At 56.2% G+C, this 23,286-nt stretch overlaps 1 protein-coding gene across 1 annotated transcript; it reads left to right on the top strand.

Moving 5' to 3' along the window:
- The first annotated feature begins 1,119 nt into the window (after positions 1-1,119).
- On the top strand, positions 1,120-18,289 carry Fasn (fatty acid synthase). The gene is made up of 43 exons (XM_051182429.1): positions 1,120-1,345; positions 2,503-2,638; positions 3,200-3,352; positions 4,352-4,525; positions 4,678-4,878; positions 5,049-5,171; positions 5,264-5,379; positions 5,469-5,603; positions 5,988-6,450; positions 6,555-6,742; positions 7,011-7,200; positions 7,756-7,850; positions 8,039-8,173; positions 8,251-8,454; positions 8,564-8,679; positions 8,818-8,990; positions 9,069-9,260; positions 9,333-9,413; positions 9,510-9,689; positions 9,846-10,025; positions 10,100-10,303; positions 10,614-10,900; positions 11,206-11,592; positions 11,679-11,843; positions 11,922-12,040; positions 12,124-12,278; positions 12,384-12,587; positions 12,783-12,933; positions 13,015-13,193; positions 13,274-13,393; positions 13,489-13,611; positions 13,693-13,916; positions 14,162-14,363; positions 14,488-14,639; positions 14,755-14,846; positions 15,011-15,162; positions 15,245-15,490; positions 15,731-15,919; positions 16,080-16,307; positions 16,398-16,618; positions 16,745-16,843; positions 17,022-17,273; positions 17,362-18,289. The coding sequence occupies exons 2-43, from the start codon at positions 2,512-2,514 to the stop codon at positions 17,497-17,499; spliced, it is 7,515 nt and encodes a 2,504-aa protein (XP_051038386.1). The 5' UTR covers positions 1,120-1,345; positions 2,503-2,511; the 3' UTR covers positions 17,500-18,289.
- The last annotated feature ends 4,997 nt before the right edge of the window (positions 18,290-23,286 follow it).

Below are 23,286 nucleotides of genomic sequence, written 5' to 3'. Positions count from 1 at the left end.
TGCTTGGCAGCCTTCCATAGTGATCCTGGGTGGACAATCAAGTTGGGGAAGCTGGGAGCCAGGGTTGACAAGCAAGGCTGAGGTTCTGCTACCCATCCTTTTGCTCCTAGCTTATTGAGGTACCATGCTATAGACAGGCAGTCGAGGACCACTCACCCCGCCCCACCCCAAAGAAAGGACACTGCCCCATAAGGAGGTGTCTCTTTGGTGGCCTGGGCCGAAAGGGGAAGGACAGCATGGAAGGGAGCAACCTCTCTAGGCATTCAAGCGGCCCCCTGAGCAATTTGTCTCTTCTTGGTTGGTGGGTTTTGTCATCTCCCGCCCCCAGATTCAATGACCCTTTCAAAAGAGGAATTTAAAGAGAGGGAGGGAGAGGGTCCCGGAAGCTAGCATCTCTGGGAGGCGCGCAGCAGCTCCTTTGTTCCCACCATGCGGGGGAGGGGTGGTATCCCGCTCGCCAGATGGCCACGTCTGGACCGTGCGCGGACTCCCGAGACCGCGGCATGCGCCTGTCAGTGTTCCTGATCCTGCTCACTGTTCCCGTCCCTGCCCGCATCCTGGTCTCCAAGGCGGCCACAGAGAGGGTGTCGGAGAAAGTTGGGCCGCGATGACCGGTAGTAACCCCGCCGGAGGAGCCCTCCGCCAGGGTCAACGACCGCGCTTGCGCGGGGGCCAGCGAAGCGCCTCGCCGCTGTTGCCGGCCCATCACCCTATTGCCTAGCAACGCCCACCCGCGCGCCGCCATTGGACGGTCGCGAACGGCCTCGGCACCCAATTGGTCTCGATGTGGAGCGGGCCACGCCCCTCAGCTCCGCGCGCGCTACGATCGCGGCGTGGAGTCGCGGCGACCCGGGCCTGTCCCCCTTCGTGGCCCTGATGTCTTCAGTGCAGTCCCCAGTGTGACCAAGCACGCCCATCCCACACTGCGCGCGCACAGTGCACACCTGGCCGGGCCGCGGGAGGCGGGGGCTGGGAGGGCAGAGATGAGGGCGTCGGGATGGGCCCCGCGTGGCCTGCGCGAGGCCGGGGGCGGGGACGGAAGCGGGCGGGGGCTGCGCGCTCCCTTCGCTCCAGCGCGCGCCCGCGCAGGGTCCCGGCTGGGGGCGGCGCGCGCGGGCATCACCCCACCGGCGGCGGCGCGCCGGGTCCCGGGGCGCAGCCCCGACGCTCATTGGCCTGGGCGGCGCAGCCAAGCTGTCAGCCCATGTGGCGTGGCCGCGCGGGGATGGCCGCGGTTTAAATAGCGCCGGCGCGGCCTAGAGGGAGCCAGAGAGACGGCAGCGGCGTCTCGTCTAGTTCGCCTGTCGCGCTCCGCGCTTGTCGTCTGCCTCCAGAGCCCAGTCAGGTACGCGGCTGGGGTCCGGGACGGCAGGCCGGTGTCGGGGTGCCGTGGCCCCGGTGGGAGGACAGGCGGGCGCCGATGCTCAGCATCCTTGCGCTTTTGTGAGCGCTCCCCTCCGACGGCCAAGCACCGGGCTGCGTGCCGCGGTCGGGCCGAGAGGGGCGCGGGAGGGGTGTGCGGAGGGCCAGCGCGGCGGGCCGCCGTCACGTGGGCGCCGCGCCAGCCCGGTGCAGGAGGCTGGGCGTCCGCGTGGATGGGGCCGGGGGCCTTCGCTTGCGCTGGGAGGCTTTGGCAGGGCGCAAGAGGCCGCCGTGGCGGTGGTACGCCGGCGCCAGCTTGGAGAGGCCAGATGCGGGTCTGGGTGCGCACGAGGCCCCAGGGGCCTCAGCGGAAGTCACCGTGCCATCCAGGCCTTGCCGGCAGGGTGGCGCGGAATCCTCCACATTGCACCTATGGCTGCAAGGCCTGGACTGTCCTGGGCAAGTGCCTTAGGAACCCGAGGACCTAATGCGGATCCTGCTGCTGCCTCGGTCGGGTTATATGGTGGCGAAAGGCTTTGACTGTCCCTGCTCCGTACCTAGCGGGGAGTAGTACTCCTGGTTGGATCTTGCTGGAGGGGTCCATTGGCTGTGTTTGCCTCAGCCCCGCCAGACTTGGGCACTCAATAGTAGTCGGGCCTGTTCCCTCTTGAGTCCTTAGCAGCCCCGCGTCTTTGCTGGCCCTAGGCAGCACCCGGTCTCCACCCCCACCTTGAAAGGGAAGCGCCGGCTTCCCCGTGGCTTGAGCCGAGCATGGTTTCAAGTGTTCCGCACCCTGCATCTTGAAGCCCCAACTAACTCTCTCTCTGCAAGTTCCTGATTTGACCAGCTTGGGATGAAGTACCCAGTAGGCTCCTGGAGGTCATGCGGTCCCAGGTAGCTCCAGCGTGGCATGGTAGGGTCAGGCTAGGTCAAGTCCCTTACGAGTAACTATCAATGCTAAGAGACCCGAGCACGGGCCTCATCCAGTGATTAAGGCTCGGTCCTGCTTGTTTCCACTGGGGACTTTGTGAGAAAATTCCGTGCAGGCAGGGTACTACCTGTGGATCAGGGCCCATCTTAACCAACTGAGCACAGTGGCCGAATGACTGTGTGGGGCCCACCATGCTACCTTCCCCACAGAGAAGAAACATGGAGGAGGTGGTGATAGCCGGCATGTCGGGGAAGTTGCCCGAGTCAGAGAACCTGCAGGAGTTCTGGGCCAACCTCATTGGTGGTGTGGACATGGTCACAGACGATGACAGGCGATGGAAGGCCGGTGAGTTTCCCCGCAGGATCAGGCCACAGACCTGATTGAGAGCCTGTGGCCAAGGCACTTCCTGGAGACAGTGCCTGTTGAGACTCCTGTATAGCTGTGAGTTTGAGAACCAATCAGAATCTAAAAAGGACAGGTGACGCGCTTGGATCCTGCATGGAGGACACCAGAGCTGGGCAGGGGGAGGGGGCTCTTCTCTAAGTCCTACCTGCGGCCTGTGCCCCGAGCTAGCAGGCAGACTAAGATGCTGGTTTGTCTTTCACACCCATTGGACTCTAACAGCCACAGAGTGGCTCTACCTGATGGACAGGTGTGAGTCAGCGTTGTGATTGTGAGGCTGGCCTGCCAGCCTCATGCAGGCAGAGGGTCTCCCATCAGATTGGAGGTGGCAGTCACCAGCCTCACCTCTGGCAGGTTTGCTTTGGGCCGCATACACGTGGGTGTTTTGGGGGGACCCCTCATTCACAGGGAGGGGGTCACCAATCGCTGCTTTGTGGGAGCCTTCCTCGAGAAGAGGGAGGGGCTCTTGGTTCCCCTGGCTTCAGTGGCTATGGTGTTCCACAGGGCTCTATGGGCTGCCCAAGCGGTCTGGAAAGCTGAAGGACCTGTCCAAGTTCGACGCCTCCTTCTTTGGGGTCCACCCCAAGCAGGCTCACACAATGGACCCCCAGCTCCGGCTGCTGTTGGAAGTCAGCTATGAGGCTATTGTGGATGGAGGTGGGTCACTGGGGTGTCGCTGCCCTGTTTAGAACATGCTGTAATGAGGTCTGGGGCGGTAGAGCACTTGCCCCTTGTGTGCAGGGACTTGGGTTTCATCCCCAGGGCTGTAAAAAGGAAAAGGAAATGCAACAATAGTATCTTCTTGGCTCTGAGGTAGCAAGAGCTCAGAGGAAAGCATGGCATGGGCCCCTCTGGCCATGTATGTCCCCAACCCTGATCTAGGGGCAATGGCGCAGGAGGCGGGGGCCCTGGGCAGCTCACGGTTTCACAACTGCACACTAGTAGTGTCCCAGGCGCACCCTGTTACCCCAGTTTTCCTCACTCCCTGATGTCTGGCTGGTCTTGGGCTGAGGGTGGGGCTTAAAGCAGGTAGCTCTGCAGGAGCTCGGCCTCCAGCCTCAGCAACAGCACTGTCTAAATGGATATCTCTTATTTTGGATCCTGCTGCTTGAAACTTGGACTTGTTCCTTCCCAGGGATAGAAGGCCCCACGCTAGGCAGCCATTGTGGGTTGGTTTGAGGGGTGGTAAGCTTCAGGTTGGTAGCGGCTAACTAGCCCTACGTTTGATACATCGCAGCTACCCTGGCGTACAGTATAAGGCCGGGGCTGCAGTCCATGGTGAAGATGGAGGTCCCCACCTTGGGCCTGTCAGCTCCCCGTGCCCTACCAAAGACTGGGCACAGCTCCCTGGGGATTACCCACTGTCCTCTGCTTTCCCTGTTAGGACACTTGGCCTTTGTCTCCCTGTATCTCCTTATCTCAGCCTGTCCTGGGGCAGGCTGCCCTTGGCTCTTGAGAACTCATTGGCTAGCAGGCTCTTGGGACCCACCAGTGACACCAGAGGCCAAAGGAGTTGCCTTTAGACAATGCTGTCCTCTGTCCTAACTATGGTTGCAGCCTGACCCAGACCTTAGAGGCCCACTGTTTCCCCCGCTAGCGTCCCTCGCACTCAAACCTATGTGCCCAAGAGCTGAGCTTTACTGGTATCCCTGGCAGGCATCAACCCAGCCTCGCTCCGAGGAACAAACACTGGTGTCTGGGTGGGTGTGAGTGGTTCCGAGGCATCAGAGGCCCTGAGCAGAGACCCTGAGACGCTCCTGGGCTACAGCATGGTGGGCTGCCAGCGGGCAATGATGGCCAACCGGCTCTCCTTCTTCTTCGACTTCAAAGGTTGGTTTTTCTCCCAGCCCTGGTGGGTGGGCAACCCGTTGGGGTCTCAGACTTCCTTGTTCCTGGGGAAAGCTGAGTGGGGTGGCTCAAGATCTGGGTAGGCCCGTGTCTGCTCTGGGGCGCCCACACCTGCTTTATGGCCTTGTTTGCAGGGCCCAGCATTGCCCTGGACACAGCCTGCTCCTCCAGCCTTCTGGCACTACAGAGCGCCTATCAGGCCATCCGCAGTGGGGAATGCCCCGCTGCCCTTGTGGGTGGCATCAACGTGCTGCTGAAGCCCAACACCTCTGTGCAGTTCATGAAGCTGGGCATGCTCAGCCCAGAGGGTACCTGCAGGTCCTTTGATGACTCAGGTGAGGCTGCCGTGGGTGGCATCCTTATGCTCCACTTTGCAGGGTTCCCATCTGTTTATTATACACAGAGTATGGCTTCCTGGCGATGTGTGTGGGGTTCAGGTGTGTACACATGCATGCATACACCCCATTATCCCAGGGCATCTGGCTGAGGTGTTGATCTGCCCTAGGGAACGGATATTGTCGCTCTGAGGCTGTAGTGGCAGTCCTGCTAACTAAGAAATCCCTGGCCCGGCGGGTGTATGCCACCATACTGAATGCTGGCACCAACACGGACGGCTGCAAGGAGCAAGGTGGGCACAGAGGGAAAAGAGCATGGGTCACAGGAAGTGGAGAGGTAGAGGATGCAAGGCTTGACACCACACCGTTCCCTCATCTACCTTAGGTGTGACATTCCCCTCTGGAGAAGCGCAGGAACAACTCATCCAGTCTCTGTACCGACCAGCTGGTCTGGCCCCAGAGTCCCTCGAGTACGTTGAAGCCCATGGCACAGGCACCAAGGTAAAAGCCCTTTCTGGCCCACATCTGACTCTTCTACCCTCACTAGAGAGTTTCCCGACTGCAGCCTTAACTTACTCTGTCCCCTGCAGGTGGGTGACCCCCAGGAACTGAACAGCATTGTTCGAGCCCTGTGTGCCTCCCGCCAGGGCCCTCTGTTAATTGGATCCACCAAATCCAACATGGGACACCCTGAGCCTGCCTCAGGGCTTGCAGCCCTGACTAAGGTGAGCAGGCTGGGCTCTGAGTCAGAAGTCTGTTACTTGGATAGCTGTGTCCTGTGACCATCACTTGACCTACCTGTCGGCTCTTGCCCACCTACCAACTACCCCTTTGGCTGCACCATGGCTGAGATGGCAGGGGGGAGGGGCTACCCTCAGGGCACATTTCCCTGTGGTCGAGCTTCTGGCCAAAGGAAACACTTGACTGTGAAAAGGATGGGCACAGTTCTGAGGAAGTTCGTAAGCAGCCGAGTTCAGCCAAGCGCCCTCTTCTGTGGTGGGAAGGGAAGAGTGCGCCAGTGTCCACTTGTAGGGATCTTCGGCCTGTGTCTACATTAGGAGACCCATCTCTGCGGTCTGCTGCCTACTCACCGTGTGTTCTGGCTGCAGGTGCTGCTGTCCCTGGAGAACGGGGTTTGGGCCCCCAACCTGCATTTCCACAACCCCAACCCTGAAATCCCAGCCCTTCTCGATGGGCGGCTGCAGGTGGTGGATAGGCCCCTGCCCGTTCGTGGTGGCAATGTGGGCATCAACTCCTTTGGCTTTGGAGGTGCCAATGTTCACGTCATCCTCCGGCCCAACACACAGCAGGCCCCTGCACCTGCCCCACATGCTGCCCTTCCCCATTTACTGCACGCTAGTGGACGGACTGTAGAGGCGGTGCAGGGCCTGCTGGAACAGGGCCGCAAGCACAGCCAGGACTTGGCCTTTGTGAGCATGCTCAATGACATTGCGGCCACCCCTACAGCAGCCATGCCCTTCAGGGGCTACACTGTGCTGGGTGTTGAGGGAGACGTCCAGGAGGTGCAGCCAGTGCCTACCAGCAAGCGCCCACTCTGGTTCATCTGCTCAGGTGAGCCTGACCCTGGCTCTCAAAGGAGTGGGGGTGGGTCCCCTTTCTTGAGGGCAAGGCTGTTAGGTGGCCATGCTGTGACCCTGATAAGCTTTCTGGGACAGGAATGGGCACACAGTGGCGAGGGATGGGGCTGAGCCTCATGCGCCTGGACAGCTTCCGTGAGTCTATTCTGCGCTCTGATGAGGCCGTGAAGCCATTGGGAATAAAAGTGTCAGACCTGCTGCTGAGCACAGATGAGAGCACCTTCGATGACATCGTGCACGCCTTTGTGGGCCTCACTGCCATCCAGGTAAGTCGCCTGCATGGTGTTGGGACCCTGGGACACTCAGAAGCAAGGAGCCATACTCCTAGGATCACACAGTCCTGGCCCTGTCCAGTGTGCAGACACCAACATGTACCCTTTCCTGGGCAGAGCCTTGTATTGGTTGCAAGCCTGGGGAAGGGTAGAGCTTCCCCGGAGGTCTGCTGTGCTTTGGTGTGCTGGGCCTTACTGTTAGGGATTGTCAGCCTAGTGGTCTAGGGGCTAAGTGACATGACCTATGTTCCCCAATCCCCAGATTGCCCTCATAGACCTGCTGACCTCTGTGGGGCTGAAACCTGACGGCATCATCGGGCACTCCCTGGGAGAGGTTGCCTGTGGCTATGCCGATGGCTGTCTCTCCCAGAGAGAGGCTGTGCTTGCTGCCTACTGGAGAGGCCAGTGCATCAAGGATGCCCACCTCCCACCTGGATCCATGGCAGCTGTTGGTAGGTGTCTTCCCAGGGCCCCCAACCTCATTAGGCACCAGGACCTTCTTGGGGGTTTGTGCTCTGGGTGCTTTAAAACAATTGGCTGCCTTCCTGGTGGAAGAAGTGGGTTTACAGGGGGAGGGGTCAGTCTGCTCAGGTCATCTTTATTGGAGGCTTCGGTTCTGCTGAGCCCACAGGCAGGCCTGAGCAAGGTGTGAAAACTACACACGTGCGATGAGCCGTGGTCACGGAGCCGTGCGGAGCTAGTTTCTTGACCCTGGGTGTTCATTGCATTGCCCAGCCCCTCCACTACTTGTCCCTGACACCCCTCAGGTGTCATTTCTTGGGTAAGATCTGGCTGGCTCCTTTCCTACACTGATGCCATAATGACATCTCCTCTTGAGGTCAGACAGAGAGTGAAAGCTCCCTGGGAAGGCTGGTCCTGAGGCTGTCGTATGTCATCTCTTGTCGCTCCACCAACACCCTTGGCCTCAGGTGGTGCTCGTGGCAGATCCCTCCTTGGTCCAGCGGGATGGGCAGGGACCTCTCTGAGGCCAGCCACTCTGATTGCAGGTTTGTCCTGGGAGGAATGTAAACAGCGCTGCCCCTCTGGTGTAGTGCCTGCCTGCCACAACTCTGAGGATACTGTCACCATCTCTGGACCTCAGGTGGGCCCTGCACCCATAGCAGGACTTCTGTCCCCTGCTTTTTGCCCTGGCCCTCCTCAGTGTGTCTACCGAGTTTTGAAGGGCCCAGCTGGCGAGCCACACTAGGCCCAGGCTCTCTGGGTGGATTGTGTACTTGACAAAGGAGAGCCAGCTCAGGCCCCTCTGACCACTGGCCTTGATGCCTGCAGGCTGCAGTGAGTGAGTTTGTGGACCAGCTGAAGCAAGAGGGTGTGTTTGCCAAGGAGGTGCGGACAGGTGGCCTTGCCTTCCACTCCTACTTCATGGAAGGCATCGCCCCCACCCTGCTGCAGGCTCTTAAGAAGGTGAGTGCCCGGCCGTATACATGGACCGTGGGGTGTGGTAACTTGACTTCACTTGCTGACCAAGCTGCTGTATACAGGTGATCCGGGAACCACGGCCACGCTCAGCTCGCTGGCTCAGCACCTCCATCCCTGAGGCCCAGTGGCAGAGCAGCCTGGCCCGCACATCCTCTGCCGAATACAATGTCAACAACTTGGTGAGCCCCGTGCTCTTCCAGGAAGCGCTGTGGCATGTCCCTGAGCACGCTGTGGTGCTGGAGATTGCACCCCATGCACTGTTGCAGGTGAGGACCTGGTCTGCCTGGGAGAGGGGCATAGTAGCCTGCCAGTCAGCAGAGAAGATGAGTACTGCGGGGGAGAGGTCAGAGCCTAGCCCTTCTTTGCCGTGCACAGGCTGTCCTGAAGCGAGGTGTGAAGTCTAGCTGCACCATCATCCCCTTGATGAAGAGGGACCACAAGGATAACTTGGAATTCTTCCTCACCAACCTTGGCAAAGTGCATCTCACAGGGTAGGTCTCCGCTGGCCCTGTCCTTGGCCTAGCTCAGTTCTGGCCCTCAGCTTGGCCATCTTGGGGTCTTGAAACAAACGGAGCAACAGGTATTTCAGACCTCAGAGCCTGTGTGTCACCCGCCTCCCTTTCCACCAGCATCGACGTCAACCCCAATGCCTTGTTCCCACCTGTGGAGTTCCCGGCACCCCGTGGGACCCCTCTCATCTCCCCTCACATAAAGTGGGACCACAGTCAGACTTGGGACGTCCCAGCTGCTGAAGACTTCCCCAATGGTTCCAGTTCCTCCTCTGCTACGGTCTACAACATCGGTGAGCGGGGCTTCATGGTGGGTGGCTGGCTTCCTTCCCAGATATCAGGGCCAGTGCTGAGGTCTCTGTCCCTTACAGATGCCAGTCCTGAGTCTCCTGACCACTACCTGGTCGACCACTGCATCGATGGCCGGGTCCTCTTCCCTGCCACTGGCTACCTGTACCTGGCGTGGAAGACACTGGCTCGCAGCCTGGGCCTGTCCCTAGAACAGACTCCTGTGGTGTTTGAGGATGTGACCATTCATCAGGCCACCATACTGCCCAGGACAGGTAAGAGGCACCTTCAGTAGGGGCTGCTGGGATTGCTACAGACTCGCTCTGACCTTCCTTCTTTCTCTGCAGGGACTGTGCCTCTGGAGGTGCGGCTGCTAGAAGCCTCCCATGCCTTTGAAGTATCTGAGAATGGCAACCTGATAGTGAGTGGTGAGTGGGGGCCTGGCTGGGCCTGTGGGGCTGGGACCCCAGTTCCTTGCCTGCCCCGTGCCCGGGTCCGACCTCATGTTGCCTCATCTCCTACAGGAAAAGTGTACCAGTGGGAAGACCCTGACTCCAAGCTCTTCGACCACCCAGAAGTCCTGAAGGCCCCTGAGTCCACACCTGTCTCCCGCTTGACCCAGGCAGAAGTGTATAAGGAACTGCGGCTTCGTGGATACGATTATGGCCCTCACTTCCAGGGCATCGTTGAGGCCAGCCTTGAAGGTGGGCAAGAACATCCCAGAGTCAGTGAGCTTGATTACCAGGGCCCTTTTCTCACTGCTGGGCCGTCTCTTGCTAGGAGGCAGGGTGGGCAGGGAGGAATTAGAGGCCCCTGGAGTGGGTGAGACCAGGTGTGCTGACCCAGCCCCTCCGCTGCAGGTGAACAGGGCAAGCTGCTCTGGAAAGGCAACTGGGTGACCTTCCTGGACACAATGCTGCAGGTGTCCATTCTGGGTGTCAGCCAGCAGAGTCTGCGGCTGCCCGTGCGCGTGACATCCATCCACATCGACCCTGCAACCCATCTGCAGAAGGTGTACACGCTAGAAGGAGATATTCAAGGTAGCTGTGGTCCTAGCTCTATGCACCTGTGTCCCATCCGGGCATGGCCTACACTGACCAGTGTGTCTCTCTAGTGGCCGATGTGACAACGAGCCTCTGTCTGGACAGCACGGTGTCTGGTGGCGTCCACATATCAAGACTGCACACCACAGCAGCTCCACGGCGGCAGCAGGAACAGCTAGTTCCCACCTTGGAGAAGTTCATTTTCACACCCCACATGGAAGATGGGTGCCTGTCTGAGAACACCACCCTACAGAGAGAGCTGCAGCTGTGCAAGGGTAAGTCACCCTCTTCCCTCCGAGGAACCCAAACTTGCCCTCCTTCTCCCTTCAGTCCTTGTCTTTGAAACCCGTCAGACAAGGCCTGGGCTGTGGGAAGCTTGGGGTTGGTGGGACCGGAGCTTTCAGGGCTTTCCTTCAGTGGGTTCATACCTTGGCGATCTACTGGATCCTTCAGTGGGTTCATACCTTGGCGATCTACTGGATCCCTTCATCCCGTTGTTGCTTCCTCTGGCTGTTACAAGCTGGGGAGTGGGGTCCTGGAGGTTGGCTGGAGGCCTTGGAGAACATAGGCCTTTCTCCCTTCCAGGTCTGACACAGGCTCTGCAGACCAAGGCCACCCAGCAAGGGCTGAAGATGACAGTGCCTGGGCTAGAGGACCCTCCACAGCACGGGCTGCCTCGGCTCTTGGCAGCTGCTTGCCAGCTGCAACTCAATGGGAACCTGCAGCTGGAGTTGGGCGAGGCACTGGCTCAGGAAAGGGTCCTGCTGCCAGAAGACCCTCTGATCAGTGGCCTCCTTAACTCCCAAGCGCTCAAGGCCTGCATAGACACAGCCCTGGAGAACTTGCCTAGCCTCAAGATGAAAGTGGTGGAGGTGTGTGCTGGAAGGGCAGACAGGGCAGATGTGGCGTATAGCAGCTTTCTGGTCTTTCTGTCTTTATCGGTTCCACCTTTAAAAGATTGTGGGGGAATTTACCCCTACCAGCCCAGGGGATGAGATAGATACCAGAAGGAAGGCCTCCTGGATGCCTTGGGCTCCAAACGGGGACATCATGACAGACTCGGAAGGCAGAAAGCCTCCTGGCTGGTGTTGCCATAGACTGAGCAGTTCAGGGATGCTGACCCGAGCCTCAGGCCTGTGTGTGCTGCAGCAGATCTAAGGTGTTCCCTTAATCCCAGGTGCTGGCTGGAGAAGGTCACTTGTATTCACACATCCCGGCACTGCTCAACACCCAGCCTATGCTACAACTGGAATATACAGCCACTGACAAGCACCCTGAGGCCTTGAAGGATGTCCAGGCCAAGCTGCAGCAGCATGACATTGCTCAGGGCCAGTGGAACCCCGAGGAAGCTGCCCCCAGCAGCCTGGGTGCCTTTGACCTTGTGGTGTGCAACTGTGCAGTGTCCACTCTGGGTGACCCAGCCTTGGCCCTGAGCAACATGGTAGCGGCCCTCAAGGAAGGTGGTTTCCTGCTAATGCACACAGTGCTCCGAGGCCATTCCCTTGGGGAGACCTTGGCCTGCCTCCCCTCTGCGGTGCAGCCTGGGCTCAGCCTCCTAAGCCAGGTACTGTTGCTGGGCATGCGGGGCAGGTGAGGGAGGGCTGAGTGTGCCCCAGCCGGCTGAGCATTCACGTAAGACCTTATACATAGGAAGAGTGGGAGAGCCTGTTCTCAAAGAAGGGGCTGCGCCTGGTGGGCCTCAAGAAGTCATTCTACGGCACCGCACTCTTCCTGTGCCGCCGAGCCACGCTGCAGGACAAACCCCTCTTCCTGCCTGTGGAAGATACCAGCTTCCAGTGGGTGGACTCTCTGAAGGTCAGGCCCCGGGGCTGGGTACCTCTCCTTGCCCTGGCATGGGACCCTCCCAGAGGCTGACCCTTTTTTGTCCTGCAGAACATTCTGGCCACGTCTTCCTCCCAGCCTGTGTGGCTAACAGCCACAGATTGCCCCACCGCCGGTGTTGTAGGCTTGGTGAACTGTCTCCGCAAAGAGCCTGGTGGACACCGGATCCGGTAAGAGAGACCCTGAGAGGTGCCTGTCCTCCCTCGCTCCCGCCCGCCCGCCCACCCTTGTACCCTTGCCTTTCGTCCCACAGGTGCATCCTGCTGTCTAACCTCAGCAGCTCATCTCACACTCCCAAGATGGACCCCGGTTCTTCAGAGCTGCAGAAGGTGCTAGAGAATGACCTGGTGATGAACGTGTACCGTGACGGGGCCTGGGGTGCCTTCCGCCACTTCCTGTTAGAGCAGGGTGAGCCCACTCTGCCCTACACTTGGCAGGCTGGGGCGGGGGGGGGGGGGACACAGAACCTGGCCAGGAAGGCTCTGTGGCATCCTTGCTTCCTTTTGCCCTCAGACAAGCCCAAGGAGCAGACAGCACATGCCTTTGTAAATGTCCTTACCCGAGGGGACCTTGCCTCTATCCGCTGGGTCTGCTCTCCCCTGAAACATGCCCAGCCCAGCAGCCCAGGGACACAGCTCTGCACTGTCTACTATGCCTCACTTAACTTCCGAGACATCATGCTGGCCACGGGCAAGCTGTCTCCCGATGCCATCCCAGGTGCCAGCCAGGGTGGGGTCTTGGTGTGACGGGGTGGCTGGGAGTCGGGAGAGTGCATGCAGTGAGGAGGAAGTCCTGGGCAAGAAGGCTCACACCGGGGCCTACACTTGCATCCCTGCACCCTTAACACCCTGTCCTAAAGAGGGGACCGGGACCCTTAGCATTGACATGAGCCTCCCTTCTGTCTGCCTACAGGTAAATGGGCCAGCCGGGACTGTATGCTGGGCATGGAATTCTCGGGCCGTGATAAGTGTGGCCGGCGTGTCATGGGGCTGGTGCCCGCAGAAGGCCTGGCCACCTCAGTCATGTTGTCACCAGACTTCCTCTGGGAAGTACCCTCCAGCTGGTGAGTGGGCTGGCTGCAGTTGGAGGATAATAGGATTTTAGTTGGTGACCAGACATAGATGATCCTGTGCTCTACCCTCAGGACCCTGGAGGAGGCGGCCTCTGTGCCCGTCGTCTATACTACTGCCTACTACTCCCTGGTAGTGCGTGGGCGTATCCAGCGTGGAGAGACAGTGCTCATCCACTCGGGCTCAGGCGGTGTGGGCCAGGCAGCCATCTCCATTGCCCTCAGTCTAGGCTGCCGAGTCTTCACCACTGTGGGTAAGGTCCCTGCCCCTCCCAAGCCCTCAGACCTTCTGGCGCTCCATGGCCCAAGCTCACTAGAGCCCCTCCCCTGACAGGCTCAGCCGAGAAGCGAGCATACCTCCAGGCCAGGTTCCCTCAGCTTGACAACACCAGCTTTGCTAATTCCCGAGACACGTCATTTGAACAGCATGTGTTACTACATACGGGTGGCAAAGGTAAGCACTCACCCCGCCATTGCCTCAGAGTGGTTCATGCAGCCGGTCCAGCTCTCTGACCCACATGACCAAGAGGACCCCCTTTGCCACCACAGGGGTCGACTTGGTACTCAACTCCCTGGCAGAAGAGAAGCTACAGGCCAGTGTGCGGTGCCTGGCTCAGCATGGTCGCTTCCTAGAGATTGGCAAATTTGACCTTTCTAACAACCACCCCCTGGGTTAGTAGTCCTGGGCGGTTGGGCTGGGGGCTGGGATAGGGGCTTGGGGTCTCCACGAGTGAACATGACTCTCCTGTCCAGGCATGGCTGTCTTCTTGAAGAACGTCACTTTCCATGGGATCCTGCTGGATGCACTTTTTGAGGAGAACAACACCGTGTGGAAGGAGGTGGCGGCGCTGCTACAGGCTGGCATCCGGGATGGGGTTGTGAAGCCCCTCAAGTGCACGGTGTTTCCCAAAGGCCAGGTGGAAGATGCCTTCCGCTACATGGCTCAGGGAAAACACATTGGCAAAGTCCTTGTCCAGGTGAGGCGAGGCGGGCCCTCGGGTGTCCACCCTGGCTTTGGCTTGCAGAGTTTATTTTTTCTAATTACATGTACTTATGTGCATGCCATGGCACGTGTGTGGATGCTAAAGGACAACTTGTAGGAGTTGGTTCTTCTCCCCACCATGTGTGTCCCAGGGATCAGGCTCAGGCCTTCAGGCTTGCTCTATAGAAGCACCTTTAGCTGCTCAGCCACTTCACTGGTCTCTGCATTGTTTATCTGCAGGTGCGTGAGGAGGAGCCAGCGGCTGTGCTGCCAGGGGCTCAGCCCACCCTGATTCCTGCTATCTGCAAGACCTTCTGCCCAGCCCACAAGAGTTATATCATCACTGGTGGCCTAGGTGGCTTTGGCCTGGAGCTGGCCCGGTGGCTCGTGCTTCGGGGGGCCCAGAGGCTTGTCCTGACTTCTCGGTCTGGAGTCCGCACAGGTAAGCAAGCAGGGTTACCTGGGGCCGCTGGCGATAAGGCTTTCCTTTGGTGGCAGGTGTTGGGGTGGGGGCTGCAGGCCACTCCCTCTCCTCGGGTGCAGCCCCACAGCCCTGTGTCCCACAGGCTACCAAGCCAAGCAGGTTCGAGAGTGGAGGCGCCAAGGCATACACGTGCTAGTGTCAACAAGCAATGCCAGCTCACTGGAGGGGGCCCGTGCTCTCATCGCTGAAGCCACAAAGCTTGGGCCTGTTGGAGGTGTCTTCAACCTGGCCATGGTGAGAAAGGCATCCTGGGCTCCACCTGCATACCTCCAAAGCCCGAGGCCCAGGGTAGTTGCTAAATGGGGTAGGACCCCAGAGCTGCAGCAAGCACTAAAACCCTTTCTCCCAGGTCTTGAGAGACGCTATGCTGGAGAACCAGACACCAGAGTTCTTCCAGGATGTCAACAAGCCCAAATATAATGGTACCCTGAACCTGGACAGGTGGGCAGAACCCTCATTTAGCCTTTTCTGTGCTCCCACCTGTATTGGTCCCCGATGGACCTGGCGGGGTCTGGGGGAGGCAAGGCCGTGCCACCCGCACACACCCTTCTCTGGACTGCCCTGGAGAGGTTACGGGCATGGTAAAGTGACATGGGCACCCACAGGGCCACCCGGGAAGCCTGCCCTGAGCTGGACTACTTCGTGGTCTTCTCCTCTGTAAGCTGTGGACGTGGTAATGCTGGTCAAACCAACTACGGCTTTGCCAACTCTGCCATGGAGCGTATATGCGAGCAGCGCCAGCACGATGGCCTCCCAGGTAGGCCCCTGCCCACCCCACCCCTGCCTGTGGCTTCACACACTGCCCAGAGCGCCTCACCCACTGTCTCCCTTGCTCACAGGCCTTGCCGTGCAGTGGGGTGCCATTGGTGATGTGGGCATTGTGCTGGAAGCGATGGGCACCAACGACACAGTCATCGGTGGCACACTGCCGCAGCGAATCACCTCTTGCATGGAGGTGCTGGACCTCTTCCTGAGTCAGCCTTATGCAGTCTTGAGTAGCTTTGTGCTGGCTGAGAAGAAAGCTGTGGCCCAAGGCGATGGTGAAGCCCAGAGGGATCTGGTGAAGGCTGTGGCACACATCCTAGGTGAGCCAGTTTCAGGCACCTTCCTAGCTCTCTGAGCCTTAGTTTTCACAGAGGACGGGATTATACGGCCTGAATGCTGGCCTGGGCAGTGGTGCTGGGGAGCTATGACTATGGTGACGGTTATTTGGAGAGATAAATGAACCTGTTCTGGGCCCAGCACTCTCAGCCCATACCCGGTCCCCATGTCCAAGTTGTCTGCACATCCCCTTCTAAATAATGAGCAGTAATCCCCTTTGGCAGGTATCCGGGACCTGGCAGGTATTAACCTGGACAGCTCGCTGGCAGACCTCGGCCTGGACTCACTCATGGGTGTAGAAGTACGCCAGATTCTGGAACGTGAACATGATCTGGTGCTGCCCATGCGTGAGGTGCGGCAGCTCACGCTCCGGAAGCTAGAAGAACTGTCCTCCAAGGCTGGCTCCGCTAGTGGTGCGTAGCAGGCAGTAGGCTGTGAGGGGTCCTGGTGTGTCCCATCAGAGCATCCATTACTAGGGCAGCAGCATGGTCCTTTTCCCAAAAAGCACTTGGGACCAATGCTTAGTACATATGTGCATTCCCCCACCAGAGCCTGTATTTTCTGTCCTTACAGAGACGACAGCTCCCAAGTCCAAGAATGACACAGCCCTAAAGCAGACTCAGCTGAACCTGAGCACCCTGCTGGTAAACCCCGAGGGCCCTACCCTTACACGACTCAACTCAGTGCAGAGCTCTGAGCGGCCCCTGTTCCTGGTGCACCCCATCGAAGGCTCTACCACCGTGTTCCACAGCCTGGCCGCCAAGCTCAGTGTGCCCACCTACGGTCTGCAGTGCACCCAAGGTACTGTGAACATGCTGGAACAGTATTTGCTTCCTTGGGCCTCCGTTCCTCCCTAATTGCTGGGCCCTCTGCTGTCCTTACTCCTTACAGCGGCACCTTTGGACAGCATTCCAGACCTGGCTGCCTACTACATTGACTGCATCAAGCAGGTGCAGCCTGAGGGACCCTATCGCGTGGCAGGGTACTCCTTTGGAGCCTGTGTAGCCTTCGAGATGTGCTCTCAACTGCAGGCCCAGCAGGGCCCAACCCCCGCCCACAACAGCCTCTTCCTGTTTGATGGCTCACACACCTACGTACTGGCCTACACCCAGGTAAGAGCTGGGCCAGCTGGTCCGAGTGCTGCCACCTGTGTTGCATCTTGGATTTGGACGTGTTTCCGGGGGCATGGGTCCTGGTCACCTCAGCACTTACTGCAGCAGTCTCTCTTCCCGTGACAGAGTTATCGAGCAAAGATGACCCCAGGCTGTGAGGCTGAGGCCGAGGCTGAGGCCATATGCTTCTTCATAAAGCAATTCACTGATGCCGAGCACAGCAAGGTGGGTCAGGAGACAGAGTGGGCGGGGATGGTGGGCGAGGCTGGGGCTGAGAATTGGAGCCTGTGCACCCTGGTGTGGACAGTGGAGATCGGGGTGCTCCTTTGGAACCCCGTCTCCCCAGTGGAAGTTGGGGCAGACTGTGGCCCCACCCCTGTGCTCAGAGAGCTGTTCCCTGTAGGTGCTAGAGGCCCTGCTATCGCTGAAAAGCCTGGAGGACCGAGTGACTGCTGCCGTGGACCTCATCACCAAAAGCCACCACAGCCTGGACCGCCGTGAGCTGAGCTTTGCTGCTCTGTCCTTCTACCAAAAGCTTCGAGCAGCTGACCAGTATAAACCCAAGGCCAAGTACCATGGCAACGTGACGCTGTTGCGTGCCAAGACGAGTGGTACTTACGGTGAGGACCTGGGTGCCGATTACAACCTCTCTCAGGTGAGTGAGGCAGGCGAGGCAAACACACTTGCCACAGGTGGGATGGCCGGTGATGGCCACAGAGTAAAATGTGTATATTTACTCGCAGGTGTGCGACGGGAAGGTGTCTGTGCACATCATTGAGGGTGACCACCGCACGCTGCTGGAGGGCAGTGGCCTGGAGTCCATCATCAACATCATCCACAGCTCCCTGGCTGAGCCTCGAGTGAGTGTACGGGAGGGCTAGACCTGCCAACCGTGAAGCCACGCTCCACACCCACCACCAGAGATGCTCCAATTCCCTCCCACCACACCCTAAATGTAGGGGCTGGGGAGGGTCCTGCTGGTGGGACCCCCTGCTCCCAGTGGCCCAGCACCACCCCCTCCCTTGGTGGCTGCTAGAAACAGGACTGTCACATGTGTCCCAGCCACCTAGTGGGGTTCTCAGAGCCACTGACTTGGAGACACCCTGGTCTGTGAAGAGTCAGTGGAGGCAGGCAGGAGCCAAGCTGAGCCTTTTCTGCCACGTGGCCTTTGCCATGTTGGTTGTTTCTCCATTAAATTCTCATATTTATTGCATTGCTAGGAAAGACACCCAAGGCTCATTCTAAAATCCCTTAAAATGGCAGAAGCCATGTGGGGCAAATTTCTGGGAATGTTTGCAGACCCACTATACACAGGCTGCTGGCTGGAGCCCCTTTTTATTCTGGCCCTGGCCCTGCCCACTGCAAGGCAGGGTATGGAGAGGGCTGGTTCCCAGGAATGAGGACCCCAGCAGACACTGTAGGCCATGGTCCTTGGTCCCCAGCACCCCCGGCTGCACCCATGATGCAGGGCCAACCTGACCTTGCGGACCGCACCGGAAACTCACTATATTTGTTTTCCAAGAAAAAAAATTCGAATTGCTGCTTGGGTTTTGAATTTGCTGCAGCTGTCAGTGTAAAGAGCCGTGTCTGGACTGATTTTTACACCAACCTGGTAAAAATGCTGCTCTTGATGCTGCCCCCTTCCCACAATTAAACTGCATGTGAGCGCCGGCCTCTGTTCAGTCTCTTTCCAGTCCCTGGGCCGAGCTTCGGGGTCTAGCACCCTCGGGGAGGATAAAGTTGGCCAGCTCCTCAGAAGGTGTGGGGTTCTGTCAAAGTAAGGGAAGTAGGGTGTGCTGACCAGTGTGTCTCAGCAGGCTAGAGGCCTGGATACTGTAGAGTGAGCAGAATTTGTCCACCTTCAAGTTGCTCTGAGAGCATCAGCTTAATTGTTGCCAGCCACTCCAGATTCCTCTTCAGCGGCACCTGGCTAGTGTGAGAAGCAAATCCCTGGAAACAGATGGCAAGTCACACAAAACTGACAATGGGGGGGGGGGGCCTCAAGAGGGTCTCTGAGGTCCCTGGGGAGAGCAGACACAGCCTAAAGGGCCCACTGGGCAGCCACCTTGTATACATAGGCTTGGGGGTTAGCCATGATGGGATTTGGTTTTATAAGGTGGCTTTTGGGGGGAGGTCCCCAAGCTTGAGTGTCCTGGAGAGACTCAGAAAGCAGTAGTGTTTTTAGCACTCTTGTCCACAGATGGCAGCAGACAGGGCTGCACCCGGCCAACCTAGGAAACCTGCATGGTAAAGCGTCCAAGTCATTGGTTAGCTCTAGTCCCACCTAGAAAATACTTTTAAAAGCTCTTCATTGTCACGGCATGCACCTTCCTGGGGAGGACCTGCCCCACCTCCAGTGTCTGAGTTACTCAGCTGGAGTCTAGTGACAAAAGAAATGAATGTATAAACCAGCCTGGAAAGCCCTGGCTCCCTCACACTGCTGTGTGGCCCTTAGGGACTCACATGGTGTTGTTAAGTTCATTTTGTGACCGACAATGAAATCCTGAGACTCCTTAAGTCCACTTTGCTCCTTGCTCTCTCTACTTTTCTCCCATGTGATTTAAGCAGTTGCTGGGCCTGGTGACAGTGCTCAGTGTCTTGCTATGTGACCTGAGGTTTTGATTCCCTGGAACCTATGTAAAAGTGTTCTGACTACACGTGTGTTGAGAGGAACACTAAGATAAATTTTTAAAAAATTAAAAAGCAATTGCTATTCAAAGGCATCTTGAGAAAGGATGCTGGTCGAGAGCAAAACTTAACATCTGGCTCATTGACAAGACACTAAGCGAGTCCTGCCATCAATCAGAAATGGTCATCTACAACCTCTGCTCTAGTGGCATAAACTTATCTTGGAACTTGAGCAGTAAAAATGACTTTAAAGGGGTAAGAGAAGTGGCTGCTCTTGCTGAGGACCCAGATTAGGTTCCCAGCAACCCATGCCAGCTCACAACCATTGGTGACAGGTATCAAGGGACCTAACACCCTCCGCAGGAACCACACACACATAGGCATACATGCAATCAAAATATTCATATACATAAAACTAAATTTAAAAGAAAAAGCCCCAAGTCATAAGGGTCAAAGTTTCTTTTTTTTTTTTTTCCCCCTTTGAGACAAAGTTTCTTTGTGTAACAGCTCTGAAACTCGGTGGTCCAGGCTGCCCCCATCATTTTATCATTAAAGGCATTCATACCACTGCACAGCCTAAGGGTAAAAAGTTTCTACCTAAACTGCTCTGTGCAAAGCTCAACAGAACTGTTTGCCCATTATCCCAACAGACAGAGGCCAGCCTGGGCTATATAAAAGTAGGGGGGCGTCTGGCAATGGTAGCACACACCTTTAATCCCAGAGACAGGCAGCCTGGACAGCCAGAGCTACACAGAAAAACCCTGAAAAGATAGGGAGCCGGGGAATAAAGCCACAAGATCAACCTATCAAAACAGCCAAAAAAAAGCTAGCAGGTAACCAATCCAGGTGTTCAGAATAGTAAGGTATGTAAGAAATGAGAGAAAGGAGTCTTCAAACCCAGACTGGGAGCAATCTGGTCTGATCCTGCAAGAAAACAGCTCAGGAAGAATGTTGTTCCCTCCCCTCCTGCCCAGAGTTTCACACAACATGGTACATGGTGTCTATTAAACAAGGACATGGAAATAAAGCCAAATACTAAGTCCTAAATATGAGATCAACTGTTGGGTGTGTGTGTGTTACAACATCCAGGGAATGGGTGGGAGGAGCCTGGAGAATAGAAGGGCACAGACCAGACACCTCTAATCCCATAAAGGTTTCCAGGACACGGTAGTGTACAACTGTGCTGCTAGTTCAAGGATGACCTGGGCTATATACCTGCTAGATGGATTTGGTGGTGTGGGTCAACTGGAAGAATTTCTGAGGTCCTGAGTTTCAACCTCAGAAAAAGAGGGAAGGAAGGCAGGCAGTTTGGCCAGAGGGCCAGGAGAGCTAACCTAGCAAACCAGAACAGAAGGGAGCCTACCACCTTCCCTCTAAAATAGGAAAGGCCTGTGGGGGAGGGGAGAGGCAGAGATGTTCACCGTAACCCCTCCAAGCCCTGATCTGAGGAAATGGAGGACTCTGCAAGGCAGCAGCGACCAGAACTTTTACCATTTTGTACTGGCAGGAGACAGACCAACCAAATGTGACTCTCACAGCCTCATATACCAAACAGCAAGGTTTCATCTTTTTTTTTTTTTTTTTTTTTTTTTTTTTAATCAATACACCAAGAACCAGAAAGTTCTTGAATGGGGAAAACAAAACCAAGCATCAGTGAACATCAATGATGAAGTGATAGGAAGCAGCTGGGTGGTGATGACGCACACCTGTAATCCCAGCACTCGGGAGGCAGAGGCCGGGGGACCTCTGTGAGTCTGAGGCCAGCCTGGTCTACAGAGCCAGTTCCAGGACAACACAAAGAAACCCTGTCTCAAAAAGACAAAAAACAAGCAGCAGAAATTTAAAGGAAAACTGAAAGCAGCTAATGGGTTTGGATATACAGTGCTCATTTACGGTTCAAGGTGCCCCAGGTTTCAGCTCCATTATCAGAAAGTACGGAGGGAGGGAAACAGGAGGAAGAAAAGGATTTAACCTGAGTGGATGGTGTGCACTTATAACCCCAGCAGAGAGGATAAAGCAGCTGGCACCACGTTCTGAGGTGAGCAATAAGGAACATATCAATCAAGGCAATAAAAATAGTAACTCTCAGCAAAAAAAAGAGGGTGCTGAGTAAGTTTTAGACCTGAGAGATCCAACTGCTGAAGGAAGATTAGTGAAGGTCAGTGCTACACTGACCAAGCTATGCCAAGGAGCTCACACCTGTAATCCCGGTTACAGGGAGTTGAGAGGTGGAGGCTGGGGGGGGGGGGGGAGGACCGGACTAAAAGTTCAGCCATTCCTGGCTACCCTGAGTTGGCCAGCCTGAGCTGAGTGAGTCTTTGCCTCAAAAACTAAGCTGGGTGTGGTGGTGCACACCTTTGATCCCAGCACTTGGGAGGGAGAGGCCAGTGGATTTCTGTGTGTTCAGTACTGTCTGGCTTACACAGCAAGCTACATAAAAGACAGACCCTGTCTCAAAAATCCAATAGTAATAATAAGAATTATTATTGACCCTGCTGAACTTACTGGGGGTTGTAGCAATGGCTCAGTAGTTAAAAGCTCTTATGGCTCTTCCAGAGTGTATGGGTTCAGTCCCCAGCACCTACATGGTGGTTCACAACCATCCTTAACTCCAGTTCCAGAGGACCTTATAGCCTCTTTGAACTCCGTGAACATGAGTCACACATATGGTACACACACATACATGCAGGCAAAGCAGTTAAATACATCCATGAAAATAAAGCTAAATTTTACAAAGAAGAAATGGGGGTGGGGGTGGAGAGGTGGCTCAGCAGGTAAGACCACTGATTGCTCTTCCCAGAGGACCCAGATTCAAGTCCCAGCACCCACCTGGCAGCTCACAACTGCCTGTAACTCCAGTTCCAGGGGGATCTAAAACCTTCACAGAGACATATGTGCAGGCAAAAACACCAATGTACATAAAATAATTTTCTTTTTTTTTTTTTTTAAGAAAAAAAGAGGGAATGGTTTGCATGTTCCACTGGAATGAATGAAATGTCCTTAGGGATTGACATTTGTGATGTGAAGCCCACAGCAGCCACAAAAACAGTAAGCAGTTTTCCTTCAGGCCTCTGCAGGGCGCCAGCTCCTCACTTCAGGTTTCTTTTTGAGTTCCTGCCCTCCTGACTTCCTTTCATGCTGGACTGTTACGCGCACACACACACACACCAGAAAGGAAGGAGATGAATCCAGGTATGCTGGCACATATCTGTAATCCTAGCACTCATATGGGTGGTAGAGGCAAGGAGATCAGGAGTTCAAGGTTGTCCTTGGCTACACGGAACCACTTTCAAAAACCAAAGCTAAGTGTCCCTCTGACATGAGATCTGCCATTCTGCTGCTAGGTATATATGTGTACATATGAAGATTTGACAAGAACATTCATAGCAACAGTTTGAATCAGAAACCACTCCAGGTTCATAAACAGGTGAACGGAGAGATGCGTTTCAGAACATCCCATAATATAGCACTGCTTAGCCATCCATTCTTTCCAAATAATGATCTGTGCACCTCAGACCAAAAACTTGACACCGTTCTATGTGTATATAAGCCCAAGAAAAGCACAAATGTCAATAGTGCCTGGAGTGTAACAGATAAAGAGGGTTGGCAGTGGGGGGGGGGCACAGGGAAACTCGGGGTAGGGATATACACTTTCATTATCTGAGTGCAACAGTTTCACATGCATATATGGGTATCTATAGGCATGTAATTGTCACTTTCAAAATATTAATTATGCTGTTTAAGAAGGGATTTATAAACAAAATAATAGTCAGTTAGACCTATATACATATAAAAAAGATGTTCAACCTCTCATTATAAGGGAAATAAAAATTGATAGTCACAACAAGAATGATTCCTGGTTACCAGTCAGGTTGCTACAGTTGCAAACATGACCACACAGTGCTGTGGGGGGGCCACAGGGAAGCTGGTACCAGAACATACACAGAAAGATCACCTCCCGTTCAGGTTTGCTGGAAAGTGCCCTGACCACACACACACACACACACACACACACACACACACACACAGTAAAACTGCAA

Source organism: Phodopus roborovskii, unplaced genomic scaffold (genome assembly GCF_943737965.1).
Source record: "Phodopus roborovskii unplaced genomic scaffold, PHOROB, whole genome shotgun sequence".
Lineage (NCBI taxonomy): Eukaryota > Metazoa > Chordata > Mammalia > Rodentia > Cricetidae > Phodopus > Phodopus roborovskii.
The sequence above is the reverse complement of the archived record's forward strand: the minus strand, read 5'-3'. Positions and strand labels throughout refer to the sequence as shown.

Excerpts from the sequence above, each read along its gene's own strand:
- Fasn (XM_051182429.1), top strand. The coding sequence starts at position 2,512 with ATGGAGGAGGTGGTGATAGCCGGCATGTCGGGGAAGTTGCCCGAGTCA. Across the intron at positions 14,364-14,487 it reads TCGGTCTGGAGTCCGCACAG|GCTACCAAGCCAAGCAGGTT; the intron begins GTAAGCAAGCAG and ends TGTGTCCCACAG. Across the intron at positions 17,274-17,361 it reads CCGATTACAACCTCTCTCAG|GTGTGCGACGGGAAGGTGTC; the intron begins GTGAGTGAGGCA and ends ATTTACTCGCAG.